Raw genomic sequence first — 19,033 nt, forward strand, 5'->3', positions numbered from 1 at the left:
TCTAGTCCTTATGCTAGTAACATCAGTAAGTAGATAGAAAAGTATATCATATTTAATTGTTTTAGACTTTTTTTTACATTTATTCAGTTACTTCTTGGTTTCCAGGCCTAGGCAAATAATGTCATACATCCTAGGAGTCTTCAGGAGAGAAGAAGAGGTTTTCTCAGCTAAACACACCCTCCTTCCTGCATTCCTGAACTAAGGGCAGATGGATTCTAGAAAGTAAATGCTTAATGAATTATCTGCCCTTACTCAATATGGCCATGGACAGAAATGCTAGGGGGTGTTTTTCATTGTGATTTCTCAGCATAAAAAAGCATGTAGTAATGGATGTATGAGGGATTTTGCTCCAAATGTAAATATTGGATTTAAAAGTGTTTTTGGTTTGTGGTGCTCAGATGCATTGTAGTTCTGCTTTAAAGGCTTGTGTTAAAAGGCAACACGCATTTAGGTGCATCCAGCTTCAATTTGAGAACAGGTTAAAAGGCTTTTGAGGTCTTTGTAAGCTCCTTCACAGTTGTTTATGCCCTGCTTCTGAGCTGTTTTTTTTTCATTCTCATTGACTTTTATCCAGAGAAATTTAGTTCTGATGTGAATGAGAGCCCATGTATACAAGCATCAATAGTGAAGATTATTACAAATGATCATTCGTGACCGATGTTCTATGAGCTCTGTACTCTTCCACCTACTCAATCTGCCGTGTTCTCCCATATTTCACCGTGTAGGTTATATACTCTGACATTTAATACCTGCAACTGTTAGTCAGCACTATCTCTGAAAACTCTCTGAAAACTGCCTGAATACCAACCGGTAGCCTAATCCAGGTCTCTGTCTATTGAGATCAATACAAACCCACACACGTTTAATGAAAGTCATCCAGCTGAGATCTATTTAGTTCAGGGTATGTGCAGCATTCATTTCACTAGATATCCCACAAATTAACTTTAAGAACACTTATTCCAGGACAAACCACCTGAGTTTAGTTCAGCAGAATCCTACCTTTGACTGTGCTGTGCCATCTCAATAGCCCGTCGTGCAGGAACAGGAGAACCCCCATCTGTCACACTTAAAACTTCCATTGACTTTCTTTCTGGACGACGCTTTCCATGGCGATTTAGCATTGGAGAATCAACTCTTTTACGTGGAGGGTCTGTTGTAAACCAGAAAAAAAAAGCTGTGTTATAAACTGTGATGATAAGGACATGCATGGAACTAACTAACATCAACATCTCTCTTCTTTTACATGATATAACTATAAAGCATTGGAATGAAGTTACTGTATCATCATATGAAATGCTTTAAAGGAAAAGTATGTCGTATTAAACTCATTAAAATGTATCTAAACTCAAGAATAAACATTTCAACATTGCAGCATACCAATCCATAGATATGGTAGCTGCAATATGAAAAGTATTATGCATAAGACCACGCATACATTATCCATTTAAAAGAAACAGAATACTGCCAATGCAGTGCAATTGAAGGACATGTCCACAAAGTCCTTGTATTTTTCACTGTTTATGCTTTCTTGCTGCTTTAATCTGAAGTTCTGACCGCTTTTCTGAAATATTTCCCTATATCATCATTGTGCTGCCTAGAACTGTCCCCTGAAGCATGTCCCCAGTATCCACAAAGTCCTATAGCATGTTCTCTGAAAGTCTCCTGCTACATGTCCCCAGCCTTGGACCATCTCCTGTACCATGTCCGCAGTCTCTAACCATTTCCTTTATAATGTCCACAGTCTCTGACAATCTTTTGTATCATGCCCATAGTTTTTGACTATACCCTGCTGTGTGCCTGTTGTCTCTGACACGGAAAATTCACAGGATGAAAATTTTGTGCAGATCTTTGGTTATGTCAGGAGCTATGCTTAAAGCCCCCACATCAAGAAAGCTGGCCACCCATGTCAAGAAAGTTGACCACCATTGGTCACCATATTCAGTATGTAACATGTAACATGTTACGATCGGACTGGCCCCTGCACCCTCCCGATCCCCATTGTGACAGCTAGCGGGGGATCTTCTTCTCCCTGCTAGATGTCACAATTTTAAAAAACGCGACTGTGTGGGGCTTTTCCTACCCAGCCACATCACTCATTCACAGTATTCTGTGAATGGGAAAATTGCAAGTCCTGGCAGCCTTTGCAGCTGTCAGCTTGTAGTTTTCAATGAACTACCACGGCGCTTCACAGCACTGTGGTAGTTCATTGAGCCTTCCTGTCAGTGAGTATCTGCTTGCCTGTACAGGATGTACAAGCAAGCAGATACTGACAGGTCAGAGGGAGATCTGCATGGCACCAGTGATCTGCTGATTGTTGGTACAATGCTTTAGAGGCTCCAGAAACAAAAAATAATACATGCACATTTTGTTACCTGTGAGATCTGGTGAGACAGGGTATTGCATTTCACCATCCATAGTTCACTAATGCTGGCGTGTACCTGTGTATTACTTGGCTACAGAAGCAGATTGTGTAGGTCTGATCTGCAGCACCCTTTTTGTTCTACTTTGGGGCGGTGTTAAAAATGAATATTTCATGATCCTCCTCGCTTAATAACATACTTATGGCTTGGAGTAAGTTACAGTGAAAGAGAGATTAGAGAAGAAATCTTTTGGGATCCCTGGCCACCACCACATGTCACATGCGCTTTTTGACCACTTCAATTGTGCTCATTGGTTCCTGGTAAGAGACTGTGTGTGGTGACGATGGAAGATTCCTTTTTTCTAAAGCACTTTTATCTCTTCGGACATGATCTGCACTCTATGGACTCATTTTGATAACTGCACCTTACTATTTGTACTTTACATTGTGTTATTGTTTTTGTGAATATATTTGTCTGTAGTATATTCATTTTAGGGCATTTTGTTATATAGCATTTTTTACCTGCAAAAAAATGTGCAATAATTTTTTTTTCTTAAAAGGTGAACTCATCCTTTAAACAAGCTTTACACATTGCTAGACCAGCACTGACAGCTATCACAGCATGGAGTAAAATGTTATTATTTCAAAACTTCTTGGTGTCCTCAGATATATTGAAGCAGCTAATGCTTCAACAAAGTTTACAAGAAAAAGGTGACACATCCCTTTAAAAATGGTGTATTTAAAATGAAAGCCTTGGATATAGAGAAAATAACAATCTGTGACTATAAATGTTCAAAAGCTGATCATCAGAACAAGAAATTCCTTGATAGAATAGAAATAACCTTAATCATTTGAAATCTCTTCAGGGTCTAGGTGCCGTCTGTTGGCAGGTTTTGTATTGCATAGTTTAGGTGAATTTTATCTGACAAAATGACTCATTTTACTGCAAAGTGATAGCTCAATCTTACAGGCAATAAACTAAGCATAGTCCTTGGTTGGCCCTGGAGCAGAGTAGTTGGCCCTTGTATCACCGATAAGTAAAAATGGCAGTGATAGGATTGATTTAGCTCACTATTACTTTATATTAACTTAACCACTTCAGGATCATGTACCCTGTGACAATTGCAGATAAGTGGTCTTTCAACCTAAAATCATTTCTTTAAATTCACTGACTGTCTTGTTCATGCAGGCTGGCAAATTCACTGTATAGCCTGCAATCCCCTGTAGTGGGCTGGTCTGTATTATAGATTACACAGTCTGACAATGTACTAGGAACTGGTGCATATTCTCAAACTTTATCAATTATAAAAAGACCCACTAAAACCAGTTTAAAACAGACACATAACTTTCCAATTCACCTTTTCCTATCCTATTTAAAATGTTATTAAACTCATGACTTCTCCTAGATTGTAAGCTCGAAAGAGCAGGGCCCTCAATCCCCTCATGTTTTGTATTGTATTGGTATTGTTCTGTCACATGTTCTGTCCCCCTCTGTAATGTACAGCGCTGAGCGAACTATTGGCGCTTTATAAATACTGTATAATAATAATAATAATAATAATAATGACCCTGCATTCACTTTATCTGGTCTCCAATGGCACACACAACATGAAAATATATGTATTTTAGTAATATAACCTGATAAATACCTTTTCTCATGAGCAGTATATAGCAGTCTTGTGACTTCTATCACTGTCCGGCCAAACACTGGTTAAACCTCGTAGAGGAGTTTTCATTCTCCTCTGACTGTCCTGTGAGGCTGTATAACCCCTGACCCTCTGTCTGGACAGTGCTGATTGGCCCTGTGCTAATCACATGCACCTTCCCAAAGAAAAAAAAAAAACCTATGTAAAAAAAAAAAAGTATGTGCAGAGTGATTCCTAGAGCTCTGTACTATCAGCAGATGGATTGGGGACAGTAGAAGAAGAGGAAGATCAGAGAAGACAGGATCAAACAGCCTGTTTGCACAATATGAAGGATTAACCCTTTAGATTTCACAGTGAGTATAACAAGCATGCTTTACTGCATATACAGACTGAATTTACTGTTGTGGGTTTAGTAACACTTTAACATTACCTTTTGCTGCATCAATAAAAAGTTGAAGTAAACAAGACAAGAAGAGTAATCTTGACTTCCTCGCTATATAGCTCATTACAGAGTAATCACTGTATGACATCCACCACAGGATATTCTAGGCTACTAGAATAATGACACCACTTGGAATTTGCATTGATAGAAGAAAAGGCCATTAAACTGCATATATGACCAGTCCAATAAAGAACCCCATATATTACTACAGATATAGGCTGTAACAGTAGATACATGGAATATATTGAACCAAATGAAAATATGGTATACTTAATTCAAAATGGTCATTTAAACTGGGTGGGTTTTCTCTTTGTCTCATTATTATAGCCTATATTTTCAATAAACTGTACACATTGTATATTTACAATGACAAAAGTAAATCCCCAGTAGTCAGGCAATTTATGGCTACAATGAAAATATAAAGCAGCACCTTTTTTGAGTAGCAGCCTTCATCTAGCTGCTTCATCGGTGTACTGTAGGACTAATATAGCATTTACATCCTACTGTCACTTGGGCCAGGCATCATACTCTGGTAGGATGATCTGGGGAAACAGGAGTCAGGGCCTGTGGAAGACTTGCTCGAAGGGAATAATGGCCAGTCATTGCCAGACCATATCCAACATCGTTCTTTCAGAGTATATGCCCACCCCTTGTGACTCTGCAGTGAACACTGGAGAGTGAGTCTTCAATGGTTTCATAGAGGCAGAGCAGTTAGAAAAATGGACACCGCTTAAAAGGTGCTGGTTTACGTCTGCAATTTGGCAGTGCACTGACAGTCTATTGGGAAGGTGCTCTTTTCATTCTAAGTACAGTTATTGTTTGTAGGAAAATGGTTTGGGGTTAGTTTTCTTTTACATTTTTAAGATTATACATTTCTAAACTCATCCATGACACTATGACATGTTACTGATCCTTAAAGTGTTAAATATGTTTTAGTTTAGAGAGAGTAGGGAAGGGCTAAACCCCTATCAGATCATTTGCTGCCTGTGTCCCACTGGGAAGATTTCTCTTTGCTTTTTTTCCTGCATATGCAACAGAAAGTGAAAAGTGAAAAGTGAAAGGAATTCTCATCTTGGAGATCTGTCCCTATTAAAGGATTCTCCTCACCTTTTGTTCTGGTACAGCCTCAAAATCTTTGGATTTGCCCTCAAATTCTGCCCCAGTGACCATAGTCACCCAGACAAATAGAAAGGTGAATCTCCCAAGCTGGGATACAGACAGCAGTAAAAAACTTGACAAATGTTTATAACCTTTATGTACACTATAATGGCTGTCTTAAGTAGCAGAAGCTGTTTGCTTTCAGACTCCCACTCTCTAATTAGAAAATTATAAACTACGTATGAGCATTTTATTCTTACTTTTTCAGTGTATGTGTTCAATTGAACTTCAGCTACGGATCTCTATAAACAACAAGCAGCTATGTAAAGTCAAATAGACATTTATAAAGGATCTATAATTCCATCTGCTGGCTGCAAATAGGTAAATATGAAGCAATCATGTTCTAAATGCCATATTTACCTGAGAAAAAAATAAAATAAATTTTTAAACATGTAGTTTTTAATCCTGAACATAATAAACAAAAAAAATATACACTATACTGCTCCTTTAAAGAAGTAGGAGCCAAATCTCTTTGACTGTACTTCTTCTGTGGATCATAGGAGTGCAGTTCATTCTTCACTCTGGTGACCCATTTCCAGCTGACAGCTGATGTCACTCAGTCGGTCCAGGCTTGGGAAAGATCCCGATTTTAAAGTAGGGATCCACCCCAGAGTCTGGAGCAGTACCTGGCTCAGCCTCTCAGCAAAGCGCTGAGAGGCTGAGCCAGCCCCTCCCTCCCCCTCCACAGCCTAGTGCTCAAGAAAGCTCTGGGAGGGAATCCAGAAAATGGCGACTGATAGTAGGAGAACTCAGAGATCAGCGGTCATGTGATTGCTGAGTTCTCACCCTTAGAGCCGACGGGGCACAGATGCAGCATCAGAACAATGCTGCATCCACCTAGGTAACTATAAATGGAGAAAACAGCCCTATTTCTCTTTTAAAGAAAAAATACTTAGTATTTTTCCAAAGAACACAAAATATTCATTTTCTAACATTGCTTTTAGTGAGTCAAAACAACTACCAGGAGAATTGTGGTAAATTGCCTTTTTATATACAGTCACATTTTTGCTAGTATAATGTATACATTATATGCATGTATTAAGCAACTAAAGTAGTTATATGTCCAGAAAATAAAACATCAAATTCAGTAATGACAATAATATATTTGAAAGATATTAAATGTGCACACAGCAGAAATCAAACAATGGTAGAAGGTGAACTGAACTCAAAAAGTTAAGATTTGCTATGTAATAGGGAATATCTCTAAGTGTAAATTTCACCTAAAACAGTAACCTCAAAAAAATGTAGATTTTTTCTGAAAATTCTGCTGAAAAATAGCAGTGCACTTCCTGCTATGTGAGGGTGCCTAGACACTCCTGAGCCTACAACCTCATAAATGTATATCTGAAGTTTAAAATCCAAGGCCCTGCTGTTCCTGACTTATAGTTTTAGGAGATTTGGAATGGGATTCTGCAATGTCACTACTGTGCTGCTTGCTGGAAGCTGTGTCATAGAGAAGCAGAACTTTCCCTCCACCAAGATGGCCACCTCCGCACAGAGACAAGGTCCACAGACAATATTGGTGATTAGCTCTTTGCTCTCTGCCTGCTACTTCAAGCACAGCTTCTAGGGTTCAGTTTCTCTTGAAATGGTTTAGCCCCATCTTCTTGAGGTCCAGCTCAGTTTGTCCATGTTTGTACAAACCAAACCTATTTTAACAGCTACACTTCTTCTGAACCCCAGAATTGGTGCAAATCAATACAAATTGTGTAGCGTTACCCCCACAGGGGCCACTGGTTTTAACTGGTTCTCCCTCAAACAGTACAGAGGCCACCAAGCAACAATCCATTCACTCTGGCTTTAATAAACAGCTTAGGGGTTGTCTTTTTATTTATTGTTTGTAGACCTTGTAACAGGAGAGGGAGTTAGGGCATGGGATACTCAAAAACGGTTAGCAATTAGCTGTGAAAGGACAATCTTCTCCTTAAGCAACTTGGAATATTGGACAGTCTAAGGTCTCACAGCTGGGGACCATACGGCAAATTTCTTTGCCATCTGGTTACCCTGCCATACTGCAACTCTAACCTCTAAGTCTAGGACACTACTAAGAATGGGGAATGGCCAAGATCTGAGACCCTATGAGAGCCCAAGCAACCTCTGGCACTTACTGTATATCGCAAAATCACACAATCACTAGGAATCAATTCAGAGTCATACTGTCAGGAATGGACTCACCACTCGTGGTGCTGTGGCTCACTTGCTCTGTGAGATGCAGTACCAGCTCCTACCAGAGGGTGCTTTCAGCAGCCAGGGTCTCACTCCTGCAATCAAGCCATCACCTGAGGCTGATTGCAGGAGGTGTATTTAAGAAGGACCAGGCCTGCAATCAGTGCCTTGGTGTTGTTCCCCATGAGCCCCTGTACCTGCATCCTGTCTGCTTCCTGCCTGATCCTGACTCTGCCAGAACTCTGCCTGCACTTACCCCGGCTATTCCTGACCTTTCTCCTGCCTGCTCCTTTGTACCTTGTCTACCCGATAGTTACCGACCCGGCCTGCCTGACTACGCTTGTGTTCCTGCACATATTGAGACTAGTTTAAGGTTTCGTTTGGTTTTGCACTGTGTGTTCTGTGTATTGTGTAACCTTAAATAAATTATATTACTTTTATACCATACTTGAAGCCTGCGTTTCCCTGTGTCAGTCCACACACCTCTGGTCATACCTGGATCCCTGACACATTACTCATAAGTCCCCAGGACAGCTGCCACCTTCCAGCCTCCTTTGGACACAACACAGGGAGTGAAACAGTCCTTCTCTAGGCCAGATCCCTTTGGTAACGTCCTGCAGTCAGGTCCAAATCACTTCCAAATCCCAACTCTGGCACCGCTGAGAATCCACAGAACAGCAACACAGTCTACAGGCTGCCTCAGGGGCAATAGCCCCCTGAGGCATGGATTTCTCCTTACTGAGGAAAGACTCTCTCTCCAGGGCTTCAGACTATTCATCAGCATCCCCAGCCACCACCCCCATGGATTGGCTAGATCCTAATCAATATTCAGGCTGGTTATTTGAATTATCCCCCCCCCCCAAGCTATAAAATCTTATTCTAGAAGCAGGGAGAAGCAATCAAACTCCCAGCCTGTGAAACCCTGAACAGACCGGACCAAACAATCACTGCTCCCTTGATTACAGAGGGAACTGATGGAAATGATGGCTTTTTATCCAAATATAGCAAATACGAGTGGAACTTGAATAAATATATAATGAAGTTTAAAGTCACAATTAAAAACAACATTAACATTCTATAATCAAGGAAGCAACCCAGCTGGTGAACAGAAATGCTGCCCTCCTGAGAAGGGGGAATCTTAAAAACAAAATTGAGCAACAAAGGGTGCGAAGGCCTAATGCATTACCGTTCTGATTTATTGAATGAAAACAAGTGAGAATATACTAACTAAAGCTAAGGAATAAAAATGTAGTACAACCAATGAAGCCATAATGGTGATCCACAAGAAGGAACTCACAGGGTAGTTACATCAATCAGACTTTCGAGGGGCATGCCCAAAGTAGTGACTACCATCTTACATTTCTTATTCCAACCCTTCCCACCAAGGGGGAAGGGAAGTGGTGGAACCATCAACCCAACCTCCATGAGCCAGCCTACAGAGTCCTCAAATTACAATTATTGTAATTAATTATATTATAATGGTAATGCGCTATGCCTTTGCACCTTTTGTTTAATATATTGGTAGCATGCAGCTTTGAGCTGCAAGGCCAACATGAAGAAACACTTCAGAAAAAATGAGGAAGGGTTGTAACAGCGCAAACACTGCAAAGTCCTGGGAAATGGTAGTATGGGTGATGGTGGTATTAGTGGCTACTGTATGAAGAGCGTAGGATTCCGTGTGGCACTGAGGGCAAGGCTTCCAAATAAGCTGTAGCAACTTCTGTAGATGAGAAAAAGGAGAGAAGCGCCTCTAAGTGCAATAAGTCTTTTAATTCAAGTCTAAATGTAGAAACACTCACATGTGTGAAGTAATCATAAGCATAAAAACCGTGGTTAACAATAGTTAACGGTGGGGTGGTAACCCGGGTGAAGAGCCGTCATCTCTCTGCGATGTGGGGAGGTCAGCTCTCGGCTGGAACAACGTGGTGGCTGGAGGGGGAACAGTGGTGAGGCCAGCCTTCATGCACGTCCTCCCTCAAAGCCGGATGGAACGCACGCTGGAACGTAGCGGCGGCGTGGCCGTGATGACGTCAGATCCCAGGGTGCACTGCGACGCGTTTCGGAGCATGCACTGGCCGTGGAAGGCGGAAGTGCACTCCTTTTTCAAGCAGGGGGAAGTGGATGAACAGGGGTGAATATATAGGGAACGTGAGTCTAATTGATCAATTAACCAATTAACCAGTGATTGACCATTGCTGTCAGGTGAATAGTGTAAAGTCATGGATGTTAACTGGGGGGTAAAAGGAAACCTCTCTCTTTTCCCCCCCCCCCCCCCTCCTCTCTTTTTTCCATTTGGTTTTATTTTTTCCATTTGGTTTCCTTTTACCCCCCAGTTAACATCCATGACTTTACACTATTCACCTGACAGCAATGGTCAATCACTGGTTAATTGGTTAATTGATCAATTAGACTCACGTTCCCTATATATTCACCCCTGTTCATCCACTTCCCCCTGCTTGAAAAAGGAGTGCACTTCCGCCTTCCACGGCCAGTGCATGCTCCGAAACGCGTCGCAGTGCACCCTGGGATCTGACGTCATCACGGCCACGCCGCCGCTACGTTCCAGCGTGCGTTCCATCCGGCTTTGAGGGAGGACGTGCATGAAGGCTGGCCTCACCACTGTTCCCCCTCCAGCCACCACGCTGTTCCAGCCGAGAGCTGACCTCCCCACATCGCAGAGAGATGACGGCTCTTCACCCGGGTTACCACCCCACCGTTAACTATTGTTAACCACGGTTTTTATGCTTATGATTACTTCACACATGTGAGTGTTTCTACATTTAGACTTGAATTAAAAGACTTATTGCACTTAGAGGCGCTTCTCTCCTTTTTCTCTTAACATGAAGAAACACCCCTAATGTTCTTAAAGTGTACATTTTGGGTCATGTAATGCCTCATCTGATCCCTCTGTAAAATGCTCTGAGACCTAAGAACACACACATGCTCTCCAATACAAAATATTGACTAGCTTTCATAGTTATTTCATGATTCAGCCCTTCACATCTCATACATCTTACGATTTGGCTCATTGTTATGGTACATGAGACAGGAGGGGAAATCCTGTGAGGAAATAGAACTAGGAAGAAGGAGGCTGTGAGGGAATGATAGAAACCTAAATTAAAAACTATGTGCTGAAAGTTTATGCTGCCAGCTGTCCCTTGCAAATGTTAGTTTACTATTTAGCTTTTCCTACATGCTCATACTAAAGGGTCAGTCCTCCCTGGACTACTATTTCATAAAAGGTTGATATATCAAATCTCCCTTTCCTATTTGTCTCCATGCAGAAAACACTAGATCTGTGTTTAGCGTATATTTTCCTGGACAGGTAAAAACCTAAAACACACCTTTAAATATGGCTACACACAGCAATGTTCAATCTGTATCAACCACTTTTTGCCTATTACAAAAAAATGGGCAAACTGACCATGGTCATCTACAACCAGCAGCCTGTGAAAAAAAGTTTTATTAGCATGCATCCTGTTTGTGTGATTGAAGTATGGCCAATATTGTCTAAAAATCTCCCTGTGTATGACCAGCAAAAAATCATACCTTGTTCACTCTTCAACTTGTTATGCACTATTAGGGTCCATACCTATGTCATTTCGAGGAGGGAGGTCTTCATCCTCGCAGCTGGGATATCTTTCTTTGCGGTCAAGTAGAAGATAATAAATCATCTTCTCCTGGTTTTCACTGCAAGAAATGTTTCAAGTCAATAAATAGAAATAACAATTTAATGTGTTAATCACAACATGAGTGTATTGGCTTCATGACGGAAGAAGATAAAAAATACATTCTTACACCATTTTAGCTCTTTGAATCGATATGGCAAACATACAGAAAGAACACGTATGGATATTTTCTTGTCTGTCTTTTAATAAACTGGTAGGCCCATCCTTACTATGGGCCTTAGCCATAGGTCCATGAATTTCTTGTGGAGCTCACAAACTAATGTAATTATAGATTATGCATTTCTCTATATAAAGATATTATTTTGGACTGTTACAATGGCAGGTAAGACAAAGACCTGGTCAGTATTATAGGTTAAGTTCACTTTTGTTAAAAAAAACCCTCAAAAATAATAATAATAATAAATGCACATATTTCTGCAGGGAAAAAAATTTGCATTTTTAGCTTTTTTCAATGGAGCCTGCAGAGCATTGCAACTACGATCAGCGAATGCCAGGCTCCTGCATATACTGCCTACAACTCTGTGCCAGTACCTCTTCAGAGTCTTCGTAGACTCTTCAGTTACAGAAACATGTTCAGTAAGGTAGTATGAAGAACCTGTAGAATCTATTCAGTTTTTTTTTTGCAAGTCTACTTTCTGATCCTTTATATACAACAGGAAATGAAAGCAAATCTCTCCAAAACAAGGGAAATTCCCTCTTAGGGCTCGTTCACACTCGACTAAATTCTAACTCTTGCCAAAAGCCCCTATAGAGTTTGGCAGATGTTAGACAGGTCTTTGGGAAGCATTTTTAATGCTCCTCAAATTCTCCCCAAACGCCCTTTGTGCATTTTTGAGGCGTTTGCCAAGCGTTAAAACCGCACCACAAATGCCTATAATGGTATTAATGCTCTGCAAATGCCTCCCAAATGCCTGCCAGGCGTTTGAAGGGTGTCACCATAGACTTGAATGGGAAGTTTCAACTCCTCCTGACTCAAGATGACTCAACATGAGGCGTCAATTTTGTCACTTCAGTGTGAACAGCACAGTGAGCTGCAATGTGTAGCTGCAAGTGAGCTGCAAGTGAGCTGCAAGTGTTAAAAACACTTCCCAAACGCCTAACGCCTGCTAACAAAGCAAGTGTGAACTTAGCCTTAGACACCTGTTACCACAACATGTACATTTTGGAAAATTACCTCTTTACTCTTCTTTCAAGGAAAATATTTCCCCTTACTTTCAGTCCCTAAGGCAATAATCATTAGCATAAAAAAAGATGAATAATCTCCCTAGTGGGAATGTAGCCCACAATACAAAAAACTGACAGGGATATTAACCCTCCCCTACTCTATCAAAACTAAAAAAAAAAAAAAAAAGTTTTGGCTTTAGATAAACTTTAACTGCTTGATAGTTCAACTTAAAGCCAGACAAGTCCTTATCCAGTTAGTTATTGTACAGAAGTGCAGAAGAGCAATTAATTTAGTTTTAATTGGCTCCTAAATCTATTACAGCCTGTAAGATTAATTGGCGTAAAATGCAATCATATCTCAGAAATCACCAGGTTTGCTATTCTATTGTATAAAATAATTGCACTGCTTCGTCCTTGCCCAGTAAACATTAACTTCATTGACATTGTCTACTCTGCTAGCAGCAAGCTAAAGCCGCTGTCCCAACATAATCACCTCTACTTAGAGTTCTGCGTATTTAAATTTAATGGGCCTTGCATTTAATGTGCTTTTCAAGGAGAATAAAGGAGGTAAGATGGGGCTAGTATGTTATTAGCAGCTAGCGCTAGGCCTCTTTTTCTGTGATCTAAAGTCGTTTTTCTGTGGTCCTCTGATTTATGTCCTTGGATATACCTAAGAAGGATTTAAGAAGAATTTAGATATCCCTGTGCTGATTAAAGTTATTGGACTGCGACTCCCTTTTGTTTAGCAGCTGTGGTCTTCCATTCCATACTGTACAAAATCAAACAGTGCTGACCTTGCATTCACATCCATTATGTGCTATATGAGTCTCCATGGGGTTTTAGATTACATAAAAGTATTAATATCTTTCCTTGTTCCTGAATTTTTTTAAATGGTATGATTATACATGTATCTTATCTTTAATTTTTTTTTAAGTGGTTGTAAACCTCAGACATGAAATTTGAACAAAACATATCCCTCTATAGTGTGTAATTGTCTCAAGTACTAAGTGTCAGTTCTGTCTGCTGCCTCATTCCTCTGCTATCAGCATGTGTCACATCTAACAGGTTTTCATGACACCAAGAGAAAAATGGTGACAGAGGAGGGATCTTCAGCTGATTGACAGCCTCAGCTCTGTTCCCCTGTGCTGTGTGGAGGAGGGGGTGTCCCTTCCCTCCAATCAGCTCTCAGAGCTCCCCTCACTGATGTAATGTCAGCTCCCTGCCCCCTACTTTTCAGAGCTGAGAGATCCTGTGTAAATTCTGCACTTTGAATATATGTAGAGAAGAGACACTGCAGATAAACAGGTACAACTTGTGGTGGAAGGTTTGTTTCATCTCTAATTTTAGTATTAGTAATGCTAAATGATTAATTCTACTTAAAAAGATTAGCTGTAGAGAGATAAGATCCAATATAAAGGGACACGGATACCATATTTGTAATTCTTTTTTCATATATCTATTATGTGATTATGAATTCTTGGTATACTACTTTTTATGGTTTAAATAAAAGTGCTACACATATTCCTTGTATTGCTTATCATAATGAAAACTTCCCTAACTCTTACTGTAGTCCCCATATTCCATCTATTCCAACACAGAACACCGCTATTAAAGGATAGATTCTATTCCAAAACAGAACACCACTATTAAAGGATAGATTCTATTCCAACACATAACACCACTATTAAAGGATAGATTCTATTCCAACACATAACACCACTATTAAAGGATAGGTTCTATTCCAACACATAACACCACTATTAAAGGATAGATTCTATTCCAACACAGAACACCACTATTAAAGGATAGATTCTATTCCAACACATAACACCACTATTAAAGGATAGGTTCTATTCCAACACATAACACCACTATTAAAGGATAGATTCTATTCCAACACATAACACCACTATTAAAGGATAGGTTCTATTCCAACACAGAACACCACTAATAAAGGATAGGTTCTATTCCAACACAGAACACCACTATTAAAGGATAGGTTCTATTCCAACACAGAACACCACTATTAAAGGATAGGTTCTATTCCAACACAGAACACCACTATTAAAGGATAGGTTCTATTCCAACACAGAACACCACTATTAAAGGAAAGGTTCTATTCCAACACAGAACACCACTATTAAAGGATAGGTTCTATTCCAACACAGAACACCACTATTAAAGGATAGGTTCTATTCCAACACAGAACACCACTATTAAAGGAAAGGTTCTATTCCAACACAGAACACCACTATTAAAGGAAAGGTTCTATTCCAACACAGAACACCGCTATTAAAGGATAGGTTCTATTCCAAAACAGAACACCACTATTAAAGGATAGATTCTATTCCAATACATAACACCACTATTAAAGGAAAGGTTCTATTCCAACACAGAACACCACTATTAAAGGATAGGTTCTATTCCAACACAGAACACCACTATTAAAGGATAGGTTCTATTCCAAAACAGAACACCACTATTAAAGGATAGATTCTATTCCAATACATAACACCACTATTAAAGGATAGGTTCTATTCCAACACAGAACACCACTATTAAAGGATAGATTCTATTCCAATACATAACACCACTATTAAAGGATGGTTCTATTCCAACACAGAACACCACTATTAAAGGATAGATTCTATTCCAATACATAACACCACTATTAAAGGATGGTTCTATTCCAACACAGAACACCACTATTAAAGGATAGGTTCTATTCCAACACATAACACCACTATTAAAGGATATGTTCTATTCCAACACAGAACACCACTATTAAAGGATAGGTTCTATTCCAACACAGAACACCACTATTAAAGGATAGGTTCTATTCCAACACAGAACACCGCTATTAAAGGATAGGTTCACCTTTGAGAACATGGTTACATGTTCCACCTGTTTTAGTATGGAACATGTAACATGTTCCCAGCACTGCAGCCTGCTGCCTGACCCCCACCCCCATGACAGCAGTACAGGGAGAAGTTTGTCACACTTCACTTGTCCGCCCACACTTCGCAGAGTTCTGTGAATGAATGAACTAGTCTCAACAGCCTTTGCAGCTGTCTGCTTGTAGTTCTCAATGAACTACCACGACACTGTTGAGCGTTGCGGCAAATCATTGAGTCTTCCTGTCAGACTGTATCTGCTTGTATGGGTATACAGATGTATGGGCACACAGGTACACTGACAGTTTGCCGGAGTCCTGCATGGCATCAGTGATTTGCTGATCGCTGGTGCAATAATGCTTTCCAGGCTCCAAAAATCAAAAAAATAGTAAATGCACATTTTTTACTTGCAAAAAATGGGCAGTTATTAATTTTTTTTGTAAAGTGAGCTTATCCTTTAAGCCTCTTGCACAAGGAAGCCTAAAAACGCCGCGTTTTTAGGCATTCATGCATTTTTTTTTTACTGATCAAAATGTATCCCAATTTTTTATGCGCCTTTACACATAGGCCTGTAGACTTCTGCTGCATATGAATCAGGGAAAAAAAAATTCTGTGTTGCTGGACAGTGTTTTTACATGCATACGCCACTCCCTTAAGGTAAAATAATTTGTATGCATGTGTGCATACACACACAAATACGTGCAATACAGGCCATCATTGCATTTATTTATGCCAAGAAAATCTGATGTTCATACATCACTGCCAACCGACAATTGTGGTACTATTGTATAAATGTATGCTTGGTGTGTCATGGACTGTGCTATGACTAAGGCCTTCTAGTTGAAATGTGTAAGCCTGCACTTTCATTGGACTTTATCACACAGCCAATAAAGTATTTACATTTTTGGATGGTAACAAGTAGCTGTCCTTCTTCTGTTTGATAAATGACTTGCAGGGTGTGATGATCCTTCAGCCTGGATCCGGATGGTCGAACGCTGCTCTTCTTGTGTATGTTGTATGTGCTTAAAGTGGAGTTCCATCCAAAAGTGGAAGCTCTGGTTATCTGCCTCCTCCCTGCCTCTACCACATTTGGCACCTTTTGGGGGGAGAGGTCCTGACAGGTACCCGCTCCCACTTCCAGCTCAGCAGTGAACTAAGCAGGAAGTTCTGACCCCCCTGCAGGCCTCTGGGGCATTTTACAGGTTCCAGACTGCTGCTCATTCACAAAGTGCAGTAGGGAACAAGTCTTTTATTTTTTTGGGCGGGGGGGGGGCAGGGTCTAGGCTTGAGCAAGCACAGAAAGGCTCGTGTGGATGGGCTATTGTTAGATGTTAGATCTGCTTCTCTCTCCACTCAAGTCCATAGGAATGCAAAATGGCAGCTTAGAAGGAGGTCTGTTTAAGGTCAGAAGGGGATCAAATGTACATATCAATGAACTCTGACTTATCTTGGAAGTATCTTAAACTGGTCTCAAATGCAAGCTGAAAGCAGTTGAAAGCATTTTGCATATGTCTATCTAAGCAAGGCCGTAATAGACCCAGGCTAGTAATTATGTATGCTGGAAAATACATGCAAATTCAACCCATAACTGCTTCAAGACCTCCCACTGCACTTGTACTGCAACAGGGTAGTCCTGCTGTGCCAAATTACATACATGCACGTAATTTGGTATTTCCGGATAGGGGGCATACACGTGTGGCCACTGCCCCAGCTGTGCTGTCATTTGCTACAGCACAAGCCGATCAGCGGGTCCTGGCCAATGATTCATGACCAGGACCTGCTGATAGGCCAAATGAATGACAGAAGAGATCCCTGTGTTGGTAAACAGCACAGAGCTCTCTACAGACAGCGGTGATGTGTCAGTTAACTCTTTCATTGCCCTAAATGTTAATCCCTTCCCAGCCAGTGTTATTAATATAGTTACAGTGTATATTATTACCACTGATACTGTATTAATGTCACTGATCATATCAGTTTCAGTTAGTCAGTTCTCACAAATTGTCAGTTAGTGTCAGATTGCCTGCCAGACTATCACAGTCCCACTATAAGTCGCTGATCACTACCATTACTAGTGTAAAAATAATAAATAAAAATTCCGGCATACATACCATAGTTTGCAAATGCTATAACTTTCATACAAACCAATTAATATATGCTTATTAGGATTTTGTTTACCCAAGACATGTAAAATACATTTTGGCCTACATTTATGAGAAAATTAGATTTTTTTTATTTTTATTGGATATGTTTGACAAGAGAAAGTTAAAAATATTGAGGTTTTTTTTCTAAATTTTTGGTTTTGTTAATATAATAAAATAAAAAATCCAGAGGTGATCAAACACCACCAAAAAAGCTCTATTTGTGTGAAAACAAAATTATATAAAATGTTGTTTGGGTACAGCTTTGCATGACCACGCAATTAAAAGTTAATGCAGCGTAGTGCTAAATAGCAAAAAAAGACATAGTCATGAAGGGGGTAAAATCTGAAAAGCTGAAGTGTTTAAAGGAAAACTACTTTACCTGCCATCCTTGACTTCAGCCTCTTTATAGCCAAAGGATAAGGATGTAAATTCTTTTGAATTCAAGTTTTACTGCTAGGAATCACCTGAAATGAACCCCTTTCATTGTATTTTGCTGCTTTCTGGTGGGTGAGTTAAGGACATGATTCGTGACTGCTTCCAGACCTGTCTGCCTGCTTTCCCTAGTATTTAAACTGTTACCATTGAGCAGACACACATTTTGCTGCATCTGTCACATGGTCTCTCACAGAATGAAGATCAGTATGTTAAATCAGAGTGGTCCTTAAAAGTATAGTTCACATATGCCAAAAAACCTGCCTATGCAGATAAGAGACTTCTGGAGATAAAAGCTGTGCACCTTTGATCAAAGTTACATATTTACATAGTTGGTCAGGTTGAAAAAAGACACTGGTCCATCTAGTTTAACCAATAAAATAAAAAATAACAAAGAAAAACACACAAATAGAAAACTTACATAATACTCTATCCTATACCCACAGTTGATCCAGAGGAAGGCAAGAAACCCCAATAAAGCATGATATAATTCATCAATCCATTTTCTTCTTGATCCCCCATGAGGCAATCGGATACTTCCTGGATCAACTACCCCTGGTGTTATTACCTCTAAAAATTAGTATCCAGTTATATTTTGTGCATTTACCAATGCTCCCAGCTCTTTTTTAAAATGATCTACTGAGCTGGTCAGAACCAGTTCTTGAGGTAATCTATTCTACATTTTCACAGCTATTACTGAGAAGAAGCCTTTCCATATCTGTGCAAGTAGTAAGATCACTATATGGACCACTTATGTATTTATACATATTGATCATATCCCCCCTTAATCTCCTCTTCTCAAGAGAGAAAAAATTCAGTTCCTCTAATCTTTCCTCATAGCTGAGCTGCTCCATGTCTCTTATCAGTTTGGTTGCCCTTCTCTGCACTTTCTCCAGTTCCCCAATATCATTTTTGTGAATTGGTGCCCAAAACTGAGCTGAA

The 19,033-nt window shown here is 40.0% G+C and overlaps 1 protein-coding gene across 3 annotated transcripts in view; it reads right to left on the reverse strand.

Annotated features, from left to right (window-relative positions):
• LOC149451183 (serine/threonine-protein kinase BRSK2-like) overlaps positions 1-19,033 on the reverse strand; it is a 425,864-nt gene that overhangs the window by 43,056 nt on the left and 363,775 nt on the right. For all 3 annotated transcript variants that reach the window (XM_089691016.1, XM_089691015.1, XM_089691017.1), the window contains 2 exons: positions 11,364-11,461; positions 1,000-1,150 (listed from right to left, as the gene is read on the reverse strand). In XM_089691016.1, coding sequence (XP_089547142.1) covers positions 1,000-1,150; positions 11,364-11,461 — 249 coding nt within the window. The remainder of the gene's footprint in view (positions 1-999; positions 1,151-11,363; positions 11,462-19,033) is intronic.

The sequence above is a fragment of the Staurois parvus genome, unplaced genomic scaffold (assembly GCF_062004578.1).
Source record: "Staurois parvus isolate SC_StPar_1 unplaced genomic scaffold, SC_StPar_1.0 ptg000548l, whole genome shotgun sequence".
NCBI classification, from domain to species: Eukaryota; Metazoa; Chordata; class Amphibia; order Anura; family Ranidae; genus Staurois; species Staurois parvus.